Raw genomic sequence first — 19,619 nt, 5'->3', positions numbered from 1 at the left:
TATATATTATACATATATTTCAATATAGATTATAAAATATATACATTTATCTGGTCAAAGGTTACATCAGTGAAGGGTCTTAAGATCCATCAAGGCAAAAAGAAGTGCCTTAGTGAGCTCGGTAAGGGGCCTCGCATTGACCAATGCCAAATCAGTCGAGTGAAGCCCGGAGGCAGGAGAACCCCCACAGTCCTCAGGGTATCAGCACCCCAGACAAAGCTCAACTTTGCATAGACCCTCCAGTGGACTCCGGTCTGGAGCCCGGCCAGCCACAGCCAGCAGCAGAGAGGAAGATGGAAGGAAGAAAACCTCAAATCCTGTGGCCCAGGTCCAGCCAGAAGATTGAGTGGGAGACCATCAACTCTGACCTTGTCCTCATACTAGAAGGTCAAAATGGAACAGTTGAAAGAAAACTGGAGAACATGGGAGCCATCATTTACAGCTATGGCGTAGAGAGATTTGGGGTGAAGGAGAAGATACCCAGTAGGCAGAAAGACCCTTCAACCCAGCCCAAATCCAGGAGACAGCAGGACATTGACAGGTTGGTGAAGGAGAGAAGACAACTGAGGAAGCAGTGGAGGAAGGCCACAGAGGGAGAGAGGGTTGGGCTTGACGCACTGCAGGCTCAAATAAAGCAGCGTTTGACAAAGCTGCGAAGAGCAGAACACCTCAGACGACAGCATAAGAGGAAAGAACGGGCTAGGACTTGTTTCTACAGCAACCCTTACAGCTTTGTCAAGAGCCTTTTTGACAGCAAGAAAAATGGGAGCCTTAGAGTCCCCATACGAGATCTGGAAGAGCCCCTAAAGAAGACCTACTCTGATGTCCAGAGACATGAGCCAGTCACCATCCCGGATGACATGCCACCAATTCACCTACCTGACCACCATATGGACACAAGACCCCCCACATGGAGCGAGGTGGAGAGGACGGTAAAGCAGGCAAGATCGATGTCAGCTCCTGGGCCCAATGGTATTCAGTATAGACTCTATAAGAACACTCCTGGAGTTCTGAAATACCTCTGGAAGCTGATGAAAGTGGCATGGCAGAAAAGAGTCATACCCAGGGCATGGCGAAGAGCAGGAGGCATTCTGATCCCCAAGGAAAAGAACTCTTCCTGCATCAGCCAGTTTCGCCAGATCAGCCTTCTTAATGTAAAGGGAAAGATATTTTTTAGTGTGATTGCCCAAAGGCTCTCCACATTCCTCCAAAGAAACAACTTTGTTGATACATCAGTGCAGAAAGCCGGGATCCATGGCTTCTCAGGATGTCTGGAGCATGCTAATATCCTCTGGCACCAGATACAAGCTGCCAAGAAAGAACGGAGAGACCTGCACGTGGTTTTCTTAGACCTTGCCAATGCTTTTGGATCAGTTCCTCACAAGATCCTGTGGACGGCGTTTGATTTTTTCCATGTCCCCAAAAATATCACAGAGTTGGTCAAGACCTATTTTCAGGATCTCCAGTTCTGTGTCACAACACAGAACACCACCACCACTTGGCAACATCTGGAAATGGGCATTATGGCGGGCTGCACTATTTCCCCTCTGGCATTCACCATGGCAATGGAGCTCGTCATCCGTGCATCTCGATGGGTGGTGGGAGGCGCAAGGTCCAGCAATGGCCTGCGTCTTCCACCAATCCGGGCGTACATGGATGACTTGACCACCATAGCAACAACAGAACCATGCACCAGGCGCCTGCTGCAGAAACTCCAGGAGAACATCAAGTGGGCACGAATGGAGTTTAAACCAAGTAAATCTCGCAGCATCTCCACTGTCAAAGGCCAACTAGCAGATGAACGGTTTTGCATTGGTGATCAACCAATCCCCACAGTCCGGGAGAAGCCCATCAAGAGCCTCGGACGGTGGTACAATGCAGACCTCAAAGACACCCAGCAACTGGAGCAACTTCGCCAGGATACAATCAGTGGCCTCAGGCAAATCAACAACACTGCACTGCCCAGGAAGTTGAAGCTTTGGTGCTTTCAGTTTGGGCTGCTACCCCGACTCATGTGGCCAATAACCATGTACGAAGTCTCACTATCTCATGCCAATCGCTTGGAGAGGCTAGTGAACTCGCAGGTGAGGAAGTGGCTTGGACTGCCAAGGTGCCTCAGCAGTGTTGGACTCTACGGCAATGGAGCCCTCGCACTGCCAATTCCAGCCCGGTTGAGGAATTCAAATGTGCCAAAGTGAGGCTGGACATGTCCCTCACAGAATCCCGAGACCCAGTAGTGAGAGGAGTTGCTCCAACCCTAGCAACAGGGAAGAAATGGACCCCGGCTGCAGCTGTACTGGAGGCGAAATCTGCCCTTCGCCACCGAGACGTAGTAGGCCATGTTCAACAAGGCAGAGGCGGCCTTGGCCTGGGAATAAAAACACCTACCTGGCAAAAGGCGACTACTACCGAACGGCGAACTATGGTGGTTGAGGAGGTCCGCCGACAGGAAGAAGCAGCCAGATGTGCTAAAGCCGTAGCACAAGCCAAACAGGGTCGCTGGATGAGGTGGGAGGGTGTTGAAAAGAGGAAACTCACATGGAGTGAGCTCTGGAGCATGGAATCAAACAGGCTGAGTTTCATCATCAAGGCCACATATGATGTCCTGCCCTCTCCCATAAATCTAAATCTCTGGTTTGGAGAGAATCCATCTTGCTCCCTGTGTACAGCCCCAGCAACCCTCAAGCATATCTTGGTTGGCTGCAAGACTAGCCTTACCCAAGGCAGATACACCTGGCGACACAATCAGGTGCTCAGGTGCTTGGCAGCTGAACTCGATTGCAAGAGGGTTTCCATCAATGCCCAACCCTTCAACAACCAGGAAGGGCCCCGGCGGTTTCCAGCTTTCATTCGAGAGGGGGATAAACTGAAGGCCAACCCTTCACTTCCCAACTTAGGCTCACTAAACTCAGCCAGGGATTGGGAAATGCGAGTGGACTTAGGCCAGAAGCTCATCTTCCCGACAGAGATCGCAACAACCACCTTGCGACCAGACCTCGTCCTCTGGTCCAATTCTAACCAGCTCGCTTACATCATTGAGCTCACAGTCCCCTGGGAGGATGCAGTCGATGAAGCGTTTGAGCGTAAGAAGCTGCGTTACGCCAACCTAGCAGCCGAAGCAGAGGACAGAGGCTGGAAGGTGAAGGTGCGCCCTGTGGAGGTGGGTTGTAGGGGCTTTGTTGCCAGCTCCACAGCAAAACTCCTGAGGGAACTAGGAGTCAGGGGGCAGGCCCACAGGAGAGTGATCAAAGAGCTGGCCAACACTGCTGAGAGGACTAGCCACTGGATCTGGCTCAAAAGGAGAGACGCCGTCTGGGCTGCCAGGGTGAACAGCTAACCACAGGTCACGCACCCAGGACCGATCAACCTGTGGTGGGCCTGCCTCAGCGGAGGGTGTCTTGTGATAAAAGGCCGAAACACCCTGTGATGCTGAGGTACACAACTGATGATGTGTCCTGGTGGTGGCAATGTCACCTTGGCAGACATCTCCAGTTTGATCTCCACTGAATCTGTTGCAGTGCAAACACTAGGGATTTTAACAACCAGTCCTTTTTTGAATCTTGAATCTTATAATTATATTATTATAGACTCCAGCATCCCGCGACCCCAGTTGGGATAACTGGCTTGGATAATGGAAGGATGGATATAATATTATATTATATTATATATTAGTTTAGCACAAATACCAGACATCAATAAAATTCATGTACAGTAAATGAGAAGTAATATGAGCTTGCAATAGAAAAAGAAAAACGAATTATGCGATTATGTTTGATGTGAATAATGTATGAGCAGAGATCCAATTCATCGTCTATTAAAACTAAAAAGAAGAAGAAGAAGGGCGGGAGTATCAACATATTAAGATGGTGTTCAGATTGAAAATAAAGACTGAAAACCATCCCAGGTCCAGTGATGTCCAACCTACACACCAATACCAGACTTTGGAATGGAGGTTCGGCTATGTAGAAATGGCACCTGTTGGTACACTGAGAACAACAAAAACCACGAATGGGACGTGAGAAGCCTCCAGAGTTCAGATTTCTGACACACATGAAACGTTTGAGACTACGTCTGTGTGAACGTTCGTCTGAAATAAAGAGCAGATGGATGTACACATTACACAGAAGAAGAAAAACAAAACAATCTCACGGCATAAAGAAATCCTTCATTTACTCGGGAAGCTGCTAAAACAATCCTTTGTTTTGTAAAACCTGTACTGAATTTAAAGCAGCGGACAGCAACGGGTGGCGGTGGAAATGTCGACGCCACTGCCCACGTGTCCTTTCGTTCTTTCCCTTCCTTCTAGATTCGGCCTGTTGTACAGCTCAACCGGTTAAGAGCGCTTCATATTTGGCCTTTCCCATCTGCTGAGGACGGGTACAATGAAGTGTTTGTGTGGCTCTGGTCCGTATCCTCTGCCCCCCCTCTTCCTCTAAGCCACAGATGTTCACTGTGCCATCCCATTGAAGAGCCTCCGGACAAGACTGTATTCTGTCTGCGCGCCTTTTTGGCGAGAAAAAAAGAGGCGCTGATGTCTGAGCGGAAGCCATGGGAACTCTGAGTGGCCTGCTTTGATAGCGCAGTCATGCAACCATTTTTTTTGGGGGGGGGGGTGTTCGAACAAATCCCATTCATAAGTGAGTCATTTGGAGATGAGTGAGAGATACTAGTATATTCAGGCAGAACGAGGGCTTCGTGCAATTCTTTCCAGCGGTCTTTTCATTTGTCATTTCCCGACAATGAAGACCGTGGTGCTGCAAATAGCAGCGAACAGAAGTCAGCAGAGGCCACAGACAGTAAATAACAAGCACGAGACAGTCAGGAAGGAACTGTAATGTACTGTACTGCCTCTTTGTTTAAAGTCAAATGACTCCGAGTAAACCTACCTTCCTCTCTCGCTGGCTAAAGCGTCAATCTCATCGAAGAAGATGATGGAAGGAGCTACACTCCTCGCTTTTCTGAACACCTACAACAAACAAACAGCCATGTTAGAAGAGAAGAATCAAGATGGAGCAGAATAGAAATGGAAAATCGTGTCATTATCAGTATAAAGGGAAAATGACCTCAACACTAGAACGACCGGGATTTCACTCCTACCTAAAACGACCATGGGCGGTCAAAATGACCGCCACAGTTTTTAAACTCTATATTCTGTCAAGATAAATACCCAAATGAGATATTAATGCATTACATATGTTAGTATGTCTGTTATGAAACTAACTGACACCAAAATGAACATTTTAACAACTATAAAACTATTTTTTAAACAATTTAAAATGGCCGCTGTCCAACGGCTGTAAATACTGCAACGCCTCGGCAGACCAGACATGTTGGCAATAATCACAAATCAAGTTTAGACTATTTCTCTGCACTGGAGGATGCTAGTGTGTTTCTACGACAGAGCAACGAACTTCACGAAGGAAATGACGTGACCAACACACGTCATAAATAGTGACATGACGCACAAATTCCATGATGGTCAAGTTGACCGCTCAGGGTGGTTTTAAGTAGATCTTATAATTTTTTTTGTGCAGTTGATTTAAAACTCATTTTAATGTAAATATATGCAATTTTAGGAGCATTCGGGGAGTGGCAGGTCTGTATCTTTTTTTTTTCTTCCACAAAGTTATTAAACTTTGAGAATCCAGAACCGCTAAATTGACGGCCTTGGTCATTCTAGTGTTACATTTAAAAGATAAGTGGTGGAGCAGACAAACACATAAAATATTTTGCCTTCATTCACTTCATTATATAATGAGAATTCTTCATTACATAAAACAATCCAACCACTCCTCCAGAGAACAAAAGAAAGAGCCTATCTGTGCCTGTAGCCTGTTTAGCACCTTTTGCTTTACTCATGTTTACCCGGGTCTGGATGAACAGAGGGTGTCTTGTTCATTTGTCACATACATAGCTATACTAGTACATCGTTCACTAAATGCTAGGAGGCTTTCTCTAATGATCATGCAAGGCATAATAAATTAAGAAAATATTTAAGAACAAGGAAATATGGAATTCTAGGAAATGATCCATCCAGAAAGGATGAATGACAATATTTCTTTATGTATGTCCGTTAGGGGCGTACTGGCGGACGACATAGGTGAGGAGGAGGTTTATGTATGGTATTCATTTATTTATTTATTACCCCACTCTTCCGAGCCGTCCCGGTCGCTGCTCCACCCCCTCTGCTGATCCAGGGAGGGCTGCAGACTACCACATGCCTCCTCTAATACATGTGGAGTCGCCAGCCGCTTCTTTTCACCTGACAGTGAGGAGTTTCACCAGGGGGACGTAGCGCGTGGGACGATCATGCTGTTCCCCCCAGTTCCCCTTCCCCCCTGAACAGGCACCCCGGCCGACCAGAGGAGGCACTAGTGCAGCGACTAGGTCACATACCCACATCCAGCTTCCCACCCGCAGACATGGGTGGTGTAGCTGTGCCACAGGGGTGGGAAGCTGTGCCACTGTGTCTGTAGGGACGCCCGACCAAGCCAGAGGTATCACGGGGATTCGAGCCGATGATCCCCGTGTTGGTAGGCAACGGAATAGACCACCACAGCACTCAGATGCCCCATGTATGGTCTTTACTCATGGATATCTTATTATTAATTTCATCTCACAGAAACCCAGTCGGTAAGGGAAGTGTACTGATGATGTGATGAAGGTGTATCATACTTGCCTCTCTCACGCCTCTCTCTGACTCGCCCACGTATTTGCTCAGTAGTTCAGGTCCCTGAACAAAGACAGGAAGTTTGAGACTTTATTTAACAATATTAAGGTTGAAACAAAAACCTGTTAACACATCTATGGTACAGTGATTATTGAATACACAACTTCACAAAATAATCAAGCTTACTATACTGCACAGCACATGAAAGTGATAGAATACAATGACACAACGTGAGGAAAATAGACAACACAACAGTCATTTTTATGTCATTTATCTTTGAAATGAAAACTTTTTGATATAAAATTACTCTGAAAGTACTAACTCACTAAAAGGATGCTTAAAAAAAAACCTTGGTGATATCTGCATATTAGATTTCTGTTAACAGTTGACTACTGCTATCATTGACATCGTCAGCCTTCTAGAGATTTATTATATTATTTTTATCAAATATCTCCAGGATGTACGGCTACTGTTTTTCTCAAAGAAACTCTTCATCAGTGGCAACACGGACTGCGGAAAAACAGACAACTAGAAGCTCTGAATGGGTGAAAAAGGTGAAAAATGGTAAAACTGAATAGATGTGAAGAGGACGTGTAGGAAAGGAAATCCGAGTGTTGTTGTTCGCTGTTTACTGGCTGCAGTACTCTTTTACTGTATATACTACATGTGCTATTAAAGTAATGGTTAAAGTACTGAATAAATGCCCTACATGTGGATCAATAAGGTAAAACTACCATATAACTACTATGGCTACTTTTATTACGATAACTACGATTACTCCTACTATGGCTACTCTTAGTAATACTACTACTTCTACTGATACTCTTAGTAATACTACTGCTTCTACTCTTAGTAATACTACTACTTCTACTGCTACCCTTAGTAATACTACCGCTTCTACTGCTACTCTTAGTAATACTAATACTTCTACTGCTACTCTTAGTAATAATACTGCTTCTAGTGCTACCCTTAGTAATAATACTACTGCTACTCTTAGTAATACTACTGCTTCTACTGCTACTCTTAGTAATACTACTGCCTCTACTGCTACTCTTAATAATACTAGTGCTACTCTTAGTAATACTACTACTTCTACTGCTACTCTTAGTAATAATACTGCTTCTAGTGCTACTCTTAGTAATAATACTACTGCTACTCTTAGTAATACTACTGCTTCTACTGCTACTCTTAGTAATACGACTGTCTCTACTGCTACTCTTAATAATACTACTACTTCTACTGCTACTCTTAGTAATAATACTACTTCTACTGCTGCTCTTAGTAATACTACTGCTTCAACAGCTATTACTTCTGCTGCTGTAGTACAATCACTATTAATGTATTACTACCACTATTACCACAATTACTGCTAACACAACTGCTAAAACTACTAGGTTACTTCTGCTGTAACTGCTACTACTGTCACTGCTAAAACTATTTCTAATGCTACTGTACTCTCCACTCTTATCTTGCCCCTCCTGCCTAACCCCCCCCCCCCAACACAGAGGCAGATAAACATCCACTCAGACCCCAGAAGGCTCTTCCTGCCCCTACCCTTAACCCTTTCAACACCTCTGCTCCGACAGGGCAGACAGCACTTCACTGCCAGGCTTTCTGTCTCCAGCAGGAGCCGTGGAGGTCGACTCATTAATCCTGCGGTTCCCCGTGGTGCCGCTCGCTCCGACCCAGCCACTAGCCTCCAGCAGACAGGGTGCCTTCAGAGCCAGCGGCACCCTGGAGATAAAGGCTGTGTGTGAATGTGTTTGTCAGAGTGACAGAGTGTGAGTGTGTGTGTACGCACACATGTGCATGTCTGTTCATTCAAGTACACGGAAGGGCACATTTCTGTGTTTGTGTGTACTGATGCATACAAGCACATGCATGTGTGTGTGTGTTTGCGTGTATTCATTCACCCACGTCTTTGTGTATATGTGTGCATGCATGTTTGTGCACATGTGCATGTTCATGCATGTGTGTGTGTGTATGTGTGTGGAAATGAGAATTTGTGGTTGTGTACTTGTGCAGTTACTTCTATGTGCATCTGCGTGTGTTTGTGTGTGCGCACGCGACTATGTGTAACTATGCATGTTGGCATTAGTGTGTGCGCAGATGTGCACATATGCTTGAGTCCTTACACATTTGTGCGCGTGTGTGTGTGTGTTTATGCGGTTGAAGTGGGAGGAAACTGAAATTGACAGGATGATAATGGGCTCTTCTCGGTCGGAGGAAGCAGGCTGAGCTCTAAAGTGTCCACATTTAAATCAGGATAACAGATCCATGTCAGAGCAGCCCTGCACTGGAAAAACCTGACAGTGTTTTTGGGAGTGCGGGGAAAAGAGGACAGAGCAGACAGGAGAACAGAGTGAGGAACAGGCTCTCAGCGAGAGGGAGTGGATGTTGTGTTTACATCTTCCTCAAACAGATACTTCTCTTCTGGATGACTTGAAAAGGGTCCTACGTAGTTCAAGTACGGTAAGCAGACAAGAGACAAAAATATTGTCGACTGCAGCGGGGGAAGTTGTAATTTATCATTTCAAGTTGCTCTGGAAAAACCTCCATCTAATTTGGAGGAAAGAGTATCTGGTGACCTGAGAGTGGTGTTGGTGTTTGGCCTTGTTTGGTCCTGGCTTACTGCCACTGGCTGAGAGCTTCTGTTGCAACTCCATCTTTACACATTTCCAGAACATTCACAAATCAACAACTCACCAAGCTGATCAATCACTTCAGCCTGGCTGATCTATCGAGTCCACAGGCGGAGGTGAGGGTAACGGGGAGGAAGGGGTGATGAATGATGCATGAGAACAAACACGGGCAAAGGTCAGACAAGCTGCCCTGGAGCCGAGACCAGAGAGAGTCAGGCAAACATCTCTCTCTTTCCCTGCCGTGTCACCTGGATGCCAGGTTAAAATGTTCTGTATGAGGGCGTCCGTGTGGCGTGGTGGTCTATTGTGTTGCCTACCAACACGGGGATCGCCGGTTGGAATCCCCGTGTTACCTCCGGCTTGGTCGGGCGTCCCTACAGACACAACTGGCCGTGTCTGTGGGTGGGAAGCCAGATGTGAGTACTATGCGTCCTGGTCGCTGCACTAGCGCCTCCTCTGGTCGGTCGGGGCGCCTGTTCAGGGGGCGGGGACTGGGGGGAATAGCGTGATCCTCCCACGCGCTACGTCCCCCCTGGTGAAACTCCTCACTCTCAGGTGAAAAGAAACGGCTGGCGACTCCACACGTATCGGAGGACGCCCGTGGGTTTATCATCGTCGTTTGGTTTCGTTTTCTGTTCTGCGATTGAGTTCTACGCTGTATTTGAATGTTTACTTGACGTGTTCTGTGTGAGAGATGCTGGGTTTATTGGGAGAAGGATGCTGAATATGGAGCTGCCGGGGAAGAGGAAAAGAGGGAGGCCAAAGAGGAGGTTTACGGATGTGGTGAGGGAGGACATGCAGGTGGCTGGTGTGACAGAGGAAGATGCAGAGGACAGGAAGAGATGGAAACGGATGATCCGCTGTGAAGCCCCCTAACGGAAGCAGCCAAAAGTAGTAGTAGTAGTAGTAGAAGTAGCAGTAGCAGTAGTAGTAGTAGTAGCAGTAGCAGTAGTAGTTGTAGTAGTAGTCGTAGCAGTAGTAGTAGCAGTAGTAGTAGCAGTAGCAGTAGTAGTAGTAGCAGTAGTAGTATTAGTAGTAGAAGTAGTAGCAGTACCAGTAGTAGTAGCAGTAGTAGTAGTAGTAGTAGTAGTAGTAGCAGTACCAGTAGTAGTTGTAGTAGTAGTCGTAGCAGTAGTAGTAGCAGTAGTAGTAGTAGTAGTAATAGTAGTAGTAGTAGTAGTACCAGCAGTAGTAGTAGTGACAGTAGTGGTTCTGTGTATCATGGACAGGCTGTTTCTCCAGAAAGACAACAATGTTTAATAAATCAATTAGCTCTCTGTGGAATAAACTACAATCCTACACCATATGCAGACCATATGGAGACCATATCTACACCATATGTAGACCAAGGTAAAATGAAGTGAATGATAACTCTCATTTTAATGTTTTAAAGGGAGATTTGGGCGTTTGTTGCCCAGCACACGTTATTAACTGTGTATATTATACTTCAGAAACAAAGCTGGAAACACCAGCTGAACCTCTACACACATCTGAACTCGTTATCAGATGCACCTGAACAAAAAGCAAACAATATTTGTATCAACTACTACTACTACTGCTACTTTCGGCTGCTCCCGTTAGGGGTCACCACAGCGGATCATTCATTTCCATCTCTTCCTGTCCTCTGCATCTGCCTCTGTCACACCAGCCACCTGCATGTCCTCCCTCACCACATCCATAAACCTCCTCTTTGGCCTTCCTCTTCTCCTCTTCCCTGGCAGCTCCATCTTCAGCATCCTTCTCCCAATATACCCAGCATCTCTCCTCTACACATGTCCAAGCCATCTCAGTCTTGTCTCTCTTGCTTTGTCCCCAAACCATCCAACCTGAGTGGTCCCTCTAATATACTCGTTCCTAATCCTGTCCTCCTTCGTCACCCCCAGTGAAAATCTTATCATCTTCAACTCTGCCACCTCCAGCTCCAGCTCCTGTCTTTTCATCAGTGCCACTGTCTCCAAACCATATAACATAGCTGGTCTCACCACCATCCTGTAAACCTTCCCTTAACTGTTGCTGGTAACCTTCTGTCACAAATCACTCCTGACACTCTTCTCCACCCACTCCACCCTGCCTGCACTCTCTTCTTCACCTCTCTTCCACACTCCCCGTTACTTTGGACAGTTGACCCCAAGTATTTAAACTCATACGCCTTCGTCACCTCTACTCCTTGCATCCTCATCATTCCACTGTCCTCCCTCTCATTCACGCATAGGTATTCCGTCTTGCTCCTACTGACTTTCATTCCTCTTCTCTCCAGTGCATACCTCCACCTCTCCAGGCTCTCCTCCACCTGCACCCTACTCTCAATACAGATCACAATGTCATCCGCAAACATCATAGTCCACGGAGGCTCCTGCCTGATCTCGTCTGTCAAACAATATTTGAATATTGTGGAGAAAACGAGTCACCTTTCAGTCTATCTGAAGGTCAAATGCTGTTTTAGAAGGAACAAAAATGTTTAAAATTAGAATAATATCGCTCACTTTTATGGCAAGGAAGTTCAGCCCGCTCTCGTTAGCCAAGGCCTTAGCAATCATGGTTTTGGAGCAGCCCGGCGGTCCGTATAGAAGGACTCCTTTTGGGGGTTGAATCCCCATGCGGGTGAAGACCTCTGGGTGCATCAGGGGCCACTCCACTGCCTGCTTCAGCTTCAGCTTCACCTCCTCCATCCCGCCAATGTCGGACCAGCGCACCTAGACAGGTGTGTGGGGAGGGAGGGGACAAAAAAGAGACATATTAGATAAAGAAATTATCCGTCTAAAGCTTGGTGCTCAAAGCTCTGCAGAAGTCTCACCAAGAGTAAGTCATGACTCCCCAAAGTCTTTCTTTTTTTTTTCTTTGCAGAAGCTGGACTTTGATATTCTGAAGGAACATTCCCAATGTGTTCTGTATGTTTCTAAACCCTCCCTCTCTTTTAAATGTCATCTTTTTAGCAGATGTAACCAGTTTTACTCCCCGTATATAATAGATTTATAGTGCTGTTCAATAATAATGACAATAATGTGAGATTTTTATGTATGAATGATATAAAATACAAAGGATGAAAAAAACAACAACAAAAAAGAGAATCTGGATTTTAATGAATAAATGACCTGCGGCAAGGCTGTTCTGATAATACATTTTACGGGACCGAGTATGCCGATACTTGATGTGGTGGAGTAAAGTAAAACCTTCAACAGGCAATAGAGACAACGCTTCGTTGATTAATATTCAAAGCATGGCGTTTCTCCTTCATGTGGGAGGATGTTTATGCACTTTTTGGCGAGCTAGCCAACTCTCGCATTCATTTGTTTTCATTAAACTCCTCTTCATTGTGCTCTTTGGACTGGATATCGCAGATCTCCCCCCCCCCCACTTTTTTTTAAAGCTTTTTTTTCCTAATTTTTCTCCCCAATTGTACTTAGCCAATTTATGGTCAAGGTGGTTTATGAAGGTGGGGATACCTGCGGTCAGTTGAGACTGAAGAGGTCACTTAGATGAGTGATGAAACGTTTCTCTCAGTACACGTGTCAAGATGAACTGATTCAACTTTCTGTGATTTTTGGAGTTTTCCCCCCTTTTTCCCCCCTAATTGCACTTGGCCAATTACCCCACCCTTCTGAGCCATCCCAGTCGTTGCTCCACCCCCTCTGCCAATCCGGGGAGGGCTGCAGACTATCACATGCCTCCTCCCATACATGTGGCATCGCCAGCCGCTTCTTTTCACCTGACAGTGAGGAGTTTCACCGGGGGTACGTGGCGTGTAGGAGGATCACGCTATTCCCCCCAGTTTCCACTCCCCCCTGAACAGGCACCCCGACTGACCGGGGGAGGCGCTAGTGCAGCGGCCAGGACACATAACCACATCCGGCTTCTCACCCGCAGACACAGCCAATTGTGTCTGTAGGGTGTAGGGATGGGGATTCAAACCAGCGATCTCTGTGTTGGTAGGCAATGGAATAGACCACTACACTTCCCTGACGCCCTTTTTTCCCCCCTTTAATTTAAATGGCACATGCACAAACTAATTGCACAGTATGGATTATAAAAAAGTACTACTTAGAATTCAGACACCATGATACCATGGTATATATCAGGTACTACAGGTATCACATGGGACCAGCATCAAAATGCTGTGGTTGCCGATGAGGTACTGCACCGTATTATTCTGTGACAAAACCAGACACAGCAACAGATGCCATTGTATTTACCGTTCATGAACGCAACAGACCAAACTGACAAGATTTCTGTGTCGATATCTTGTGTGGGCTCACGCCATCCACGCACAGGACCTTTTAAGGTCTGTCATGCCTGACTGGAATTTCTGAAGGGAGCGATGAGCTCATCCAGATTCACAAGAGGAATGGGTGATGGGGGGATGATGGGAGGATGATGGGGGGGGGGGTGTTGAAGTGGAACAGAAAGTTTGTTTGGGAGGAGAGAGAGGTCATTGAGGGTGTGTGTACAATCAAAGAGTTGTTTTGACGGGCTACAATGCACGCGCGGGTGCGTGCGAGAGAGAGAGAGAGAGAGAGAGAGAGAGAGAGAGAGAGAGAGAGAGAGAGAGAGAGAGAGAGAGATGACAGTAATGGCCAAGTACATAATAACTCAAATGTTGAAATTCAAGATTGCATGTTCCCCAAAGAGAAGGCTATATCAGCTAAAAAAAAAAAAGCCTGTTGCACTGACTTCAGGCAGTAAAAACACTGCGTGCTACACGTAGTAATATTTATCAGTTCAACATGGCTCAACCCTTTTCCTACGTGCTTGTGAATCACTGATTGCAACGTTTCCTATCAACAAAAAAAATTGTATTGAAAAAGCTGAATAAACCATAAATCATTAAAAAAAACAACACTGAAACAAAATCATGGATGTCTGTAAAATGCTCAAAACAATTTCTGGAAGGCGTCCAGGTGGTGTGGCAGTCTATTCCCTTGCCTACCAACATAGGGGGTCGCCGGATCAAATCCCCCATGTTACCTTCGGCTTGGTCAGGCGTCCCTACAGACATAATTGGCCGTGTCTGCAGGTGGGAAGCCGGATGTGGGTGTGTGTCCTGGCCCGCTGCACTAGCGCCTCCTCTGGTCGGTTGGGGCACCTGTTCGGGGGGGAGGGGGAACTGGGGGGAATAGTGGGATCCTCCCATGCGCTACGTCCTACTGGCGAAACTCCACACTACTACTACTACTACTACTACTACTACTACTACTACTACTACTTTCGGCTGCTCCCGTTAGGGGTCGCCACAGCGGATCATCTGTTTCCATGTTATCCTGTCCTCTGCAGCTCCCTCTGTCACACCAGCCTCCTGCATGTCCTCCCTCACCACATCAATAAACCTCCTCTTTGGCCTTCCCTCTTCCCAGCTTCATAATTCAGCATCCTTCTCCCAATATACCCAGCACCTCTCCTCACTGTCAGGTGAAAAGAAGTGGCTGGCGACTCCACATGTATCGGAGGAAGCATGTGGTAGTCTGCAGCCCTCCCCGGATTAGCAGAGGGGGTGGAGCAGGGACCAGGACGACTCGGAAAATAGGGTAATTGGCCAAGTACAATTGGGGAGAAAAAGGAAAAAATAAATAAATAATAATTTTTGGAGATTTTGTATTGTTGATACTGGCAGCTAATGAGCTGAAGAGATGGCGTGAGAGGGATTACTTATAAATTAATCTTAAAAAATGTTCTTCCAGTGTTCTGCTCTACTGACGAAGTGAGTATTAAATACAACGTTAAATGGCATCCAGAGCGCGTATCCTGCTTCCGTAATGTGACATATTTAGGGCGGGACAAAACGGATGGAGGAGCGTGATTTGATTGGACGGTGGAAAACATTCCGTGATATTATTGGTTGGAATGTTGATGACTCGGTTTGGTGATGCGATCACAAAAACTTGGCTGTTTAAGAGGAAGTTAAGGTGATTAGATTCTGATATGGAATAAAAAAAAAAAACGGAAATTTTAAATTTTAATAAGCTGTGGAAGAGGTACAGGATATGACTGAGAAAATAAGCTAAGATGGTAAAAAAGGGAATTTTCATTTCATGTTTTAAATAATTTAGCAATAAATTATAATACGGGTGATAATAAAAATAAATATTTCTTCTAAGATTGTATCTTTTGATTTCTCTTTTAATTTCTTATTACATTTTCATTCTTTGTTTCTTTTTTACGTTTCTAGTTTACTGTGGATTTCTTATTTAAATGTCTTTTTTTTTTGCATTTTGTAAAGCATTTTCAAAATGTTTTCATGCATGCTCAATAATTCAGGTAAGGGGGCATCCAGGTCGTGTAACGGTCTATTCCGTTGCCTACCAACACGGTGATTGCCGGTTCAAATCCCTGTGTTACCTCCGGTTTGCTCGGGCGTCCCAATTGGCCATGTCTGCGGGTGGGAAGCCGGATGTGGGTATGTGTCCTGGACGCTGCACTAGCGCCTCCCCTGGTCGTTCGGGGGGGAGGGGGAACTGGGGGGAATAGTGTGATACTCCCACGCGCTACGTCCCCCCTGGTGAAACTCATCACTGTCAGGTGAAAAGAAGCGGCTGGCGACTCCACGTGTATGGGAGGAGGCATGTAGTAGTCTGCAGCCCTCCCCGGATCGGCAGAGGGGGTGGAGCAGTGGCCGGGACGGCTCAGAAAACAGGGTAATTGGCCTGGTACAATTAGGGGGAAGAAGGGGGGAAAACTCCAAAAATCACAGAAAGTTGAATCAGTTCATCTGGAGACGTTTACTGAGAGAAACGTTTCCTCGCTCATCTAAGTGACCTCTTCAGTCTCAACTGGCTGCAGGTATCCCCACCTTCATAAACCCTTATAAAGCATTTTCACCTGTTTTTGTGTCAATTTTGTCGTGCAAATAACACACAATGAAATTGAAAAAATGAGGGAAAGGATGGAGAGAGAGAGAGAGAGAGAGAGAGAGAGAGAGAGAGAGAGAGAGAGAGAGAGAGAGAGAGAGAGAGAGAGGGAGGCTGGTGGTGTACAACAGGAGATACATAACACCAGATAAAGACAAACACCTGTGCAGGACAAAACAACCACTCAATCTCGCGCTCCATCAGCAGGAAACTGGGGACCTTTCAGTGTGCTGTGCTGGCATGACACAGTTAACATTTACACTGCCAAGCTTTTGGAAATACACTTGTTTAAAAAAAAAAAGAAGCATGAAAAGGTAAGTGAAGTCAGCGTTATAATATGATAACATTTGTATATTGGGGGGAAAAAAGAACACAACAATTGCATACACAAATATTAGATTTCCTTTTGTGGGTGAAGCTCTCTGTCTCTCGCTCTCTCTCGCTCGCTCTCTCTCTCTCTCTCTCTCTCTCTCGCTCTCTCTCTCTGAGGTAACACATCCCAGGCCCCGTCGACAGAGAGCCGAAAACCTAATGGAAAGCTGGCGTCCAGCCACATACTGTAAATACCACATAGCACAGGGCAAGCGAGGGCGACAGGAAGAGAGAGAGAGAGAAAGAGTGAGACAGAGAGAGAGAGAGAGAGAGAGAGAGAGAAGAAAAGACATTAAGATGAATAGGACAGAAGGAAAAATGAAGTGAAGGCCACAGATGAATGTAAATAATGTAAATTGCGGAGCAGAGAGTCGGAGACAGAAAACATGATGATGAAAAATGCAGTAAGAAATATTCATCCACAACCTTTCTTCTCTATCCAGCACAGAAATGAGGCAATAACTATATCAAACCCACCCCCCCGTACATAAAATCCACTAGCAAATGTACTGATGGACATGTACTGACGTTCCCACTTGACAGGTTTTGCTTACAAAGGTCACGTAGGATTTACTTTTCATCTCATTTTCATCTGCTCGTCGACAAATAATGTCATAGTTTTAGTCAAGAAATTAAAATGTTGGCTTTCTACGTTAGTTAAAAATGGGTTGAAACAAACTGGCCTGTCCATCAGGTTAGAACAACATTTTTAGTTTAGTTTTTTTTTTTTTTTTTTTTTAAGTTATGTGTTCATTTTCATGATGGAAACAAGATCATGAATGAATATTTCCTGTTGTTTCTGTCAATGGAATGAGCGCCGCAAAGGAACAACACGGAGGAAGACAGAAAAGAGGCAAGAAAGGAAAGCAAATGGAATCTTGATGGGATGTGAAGAAGGGATGAAAACAGAGGAAGAAGGTAAACAGAGAACGGGTGATGATATGGAGGTTTAAGGATGAAGAATACGGATCATTTTAAGCCATTAACCGATCCAACCAGCTAAAAGACGAATCGTGGCCTGATTGACTGAGCAAAAAAAAAAAAAAATCTGAAAAACAGAAGAAAAAAAAAATCCAAACAAAAACATTGCATACTAACTTTTAAGAGGGAATGAACTGCTCATTTTACAGAGCATCGCAAATGACGTCATGAAATCCCTTTCCCCCTCACTCTCAGCCGGTTTCAACAAACGTTCCCAATCGAATACATTTTCTTCTTAGTGCCGTCTTGTGTGTTTTGTCTCCTCCTCATCCTTCCATCGCGTCTGACAGGGGAGACATAGTGGGGCAGGTTGCTAGCCGACAGGGGCGATGCAACCTCGGAAAGCGGCTTATATCTCCGTGGCAACGTCAGCGTCGCTGATTGATGAAACGGACATTGGCGTGGTGAGTTTAGTACTTTACCGACGGGATTTCTAAAAATCGAAGCTGGAATTGCGACTGAATTGTGGCTTCTACAGCAGCATGTAGCATGGTTTCACCAACCCGCGGCTCACAGCAAGTCTACGGTGTACAGTTAAAACATTTTGGCTGATAATCGAGTTCCCCATGGTGACTATGAATTGCACCTTTTTTTTGGGGGGGGATTTTCCCCCTATTTTCTCCCCAGTTGTATCCGGCCAATTACCCACTCTTCCGAGCCATCCCAGTCACGGCTCCCCCCCCCCCGATCCAGGAAGGGCTGCAGACTACCACATGCCTCCTCCCATACATGTGGAGTCACCAGCCGCTTCTTTTCACCTGACAGTGAGGAGTTTCACCAGGGGGGGGGGCATAGCGCGTGGGAGGATCACGCTATTCCCCCCAGTTCCCCCTCCCCACTGAACAGGCGCCATGACCGACCAGAGGTGGTGCTAGTGCAGCGACCAGGACACATACCCACATCCGGCTTCCCACCCGCAGACACGGCCAATTGTGTCTTTAGGGATGCGTGACCAAGCCGGAGGTAACACGGGGACTTGATCCGGCGATTTCCGTGTCGGTAGGCAACGGAATAGACCGCTATGCCACCCAGATGCCTCATGACTGGCACTTTTACTTCAGGAACCTGACATTTCAGTTCTGCTCGATCGGCGTGTGGTGGTGCTGATCCTGTCTCCGGGTTTTCTAAAACCTTCTACTTACTGCACTGCCAATCACCCGATCACAAATCAATCACACACCTCCAAGCCCGGCTTCCTCATGTCAGCCGTTCACAAAAATCCAGTTTTTCCATTCATCTTTTCTTTTTTTGAGAGAGAGTCTGCAGACAAGCAGGAGGTATCGGAGATCAATCCCGACAAACTGATGTTATAATGGCAAGGTGCTATCTGTCGCAGGTAAAGTGACTGTAGAATTAGAGGGCAATGTTTTGACTCACACCTCGCTGGGTTCGGGGTATTTTTGTTTGTTTTTTGGGGGGTTTTATTACACCCCCCTCGCCACCCCGTCTTCCTTTCTTTCTTTCTTTTTAAACACGAGACCTAGTTATTATCTTTTACTGTTGTTTTCTGAACTTTACAAGGAGCCTGTAAGGCTCTGCTTCTTTGATGGGGTTGAAGGGAGGGTGTGGAGCAGGGTGAGAGAGCAAGAGAGAGAGAGAGACGGAGAGAGAGAGAGACACACACACACACACACACACACACAGAGAGCAAGAGAGAGAGAGAGAGAGAGACAGAGAGAGAGAGCGAGACAGAGACAGAGAGCGAGACAGAGACAGAGAGAGAGAGACGAGACGGAGACAGAGAGAGAGATAGAGAGAGAGAGAGAGAGAGAGAGAGAGAGAGAGAGAGAGAGAGAGAGAGAGAGAGAGAGAGAGAGAGAGAGACAGAGACAGAGAGACAGAGACAGAGACAGAGAGACAGAGACGAGACGGAGACAGAGAGAGAGAGAGGGAGAGAGAGAGAGAGAGAGAGAGAGAGAGAGAGAGAGAGAGAGAGAGAGAGAGAGAGCAAGATAGAGAGAGATAGGAAGCAAGAGAGAGCGACGGAGACAGAGAGAGACGGAGACAGACAGAGACTGAGACAGAGAGAGACGGAGACAGAGACAGAGAGAGAGAGAGAGAGAGAGACAGAGAGACAGAGAGAGAGAAATCAACAGAGAAATAGAGATAGAGAAA

The 19,619-nt window shown here is 46.1% G+C and overlaps 1 protein-coding gene across 1 annotated transcript in view; it reads right to left on the bottom strand.

Annotated features, from left to right (window-relative positions):
* Nucleotides 1–19,619, bottom strand: part of afg2a (AFG2 AAA ATPase homolog A) — a 230,219-nt gene that overhangs the window by 150,626 nt on the left and 59,974 nt on the right. Inside the window, exons 12-14 of the mRNA XM_056286923.1 lie at nt 11,796–12,005; nt 6,680–6,733; nt 4,887–4,966 (exon numbers count right to left, since the gene is read on the bottom strand). Coding sequence (XP_056142898.1) covers nt 4,887–4,966; nt 6,680–6,733; nt 11,796–12,005 — 344 coding nt within the window. The remainder of the gene's footprint in view (nt 1–4,886; nt 4,967–6,679; nt 6,734–11,795; nt 12,006–19,619) is intronic.

The sequence above is a fragment of the Lampris incognitus genome, chromosome 1 (genome assembly GCF_029633865.1).
Source record: "Lampris incognitus isolate fLamInc1 chromosome 1, fLamInc1.hap2, whole genome shotgun sequence".
NCBI lineage: Eukaryota > Metazoa > Chordata > Actinopteri > Lampriformes > Lampridae > Lampris > Lampris incognitus.
The sequence above is the reverse complement of the archived record's forward strand: the minus strand, read 5'-3'. Positions and strand labels throughout refer to the sequence as shown.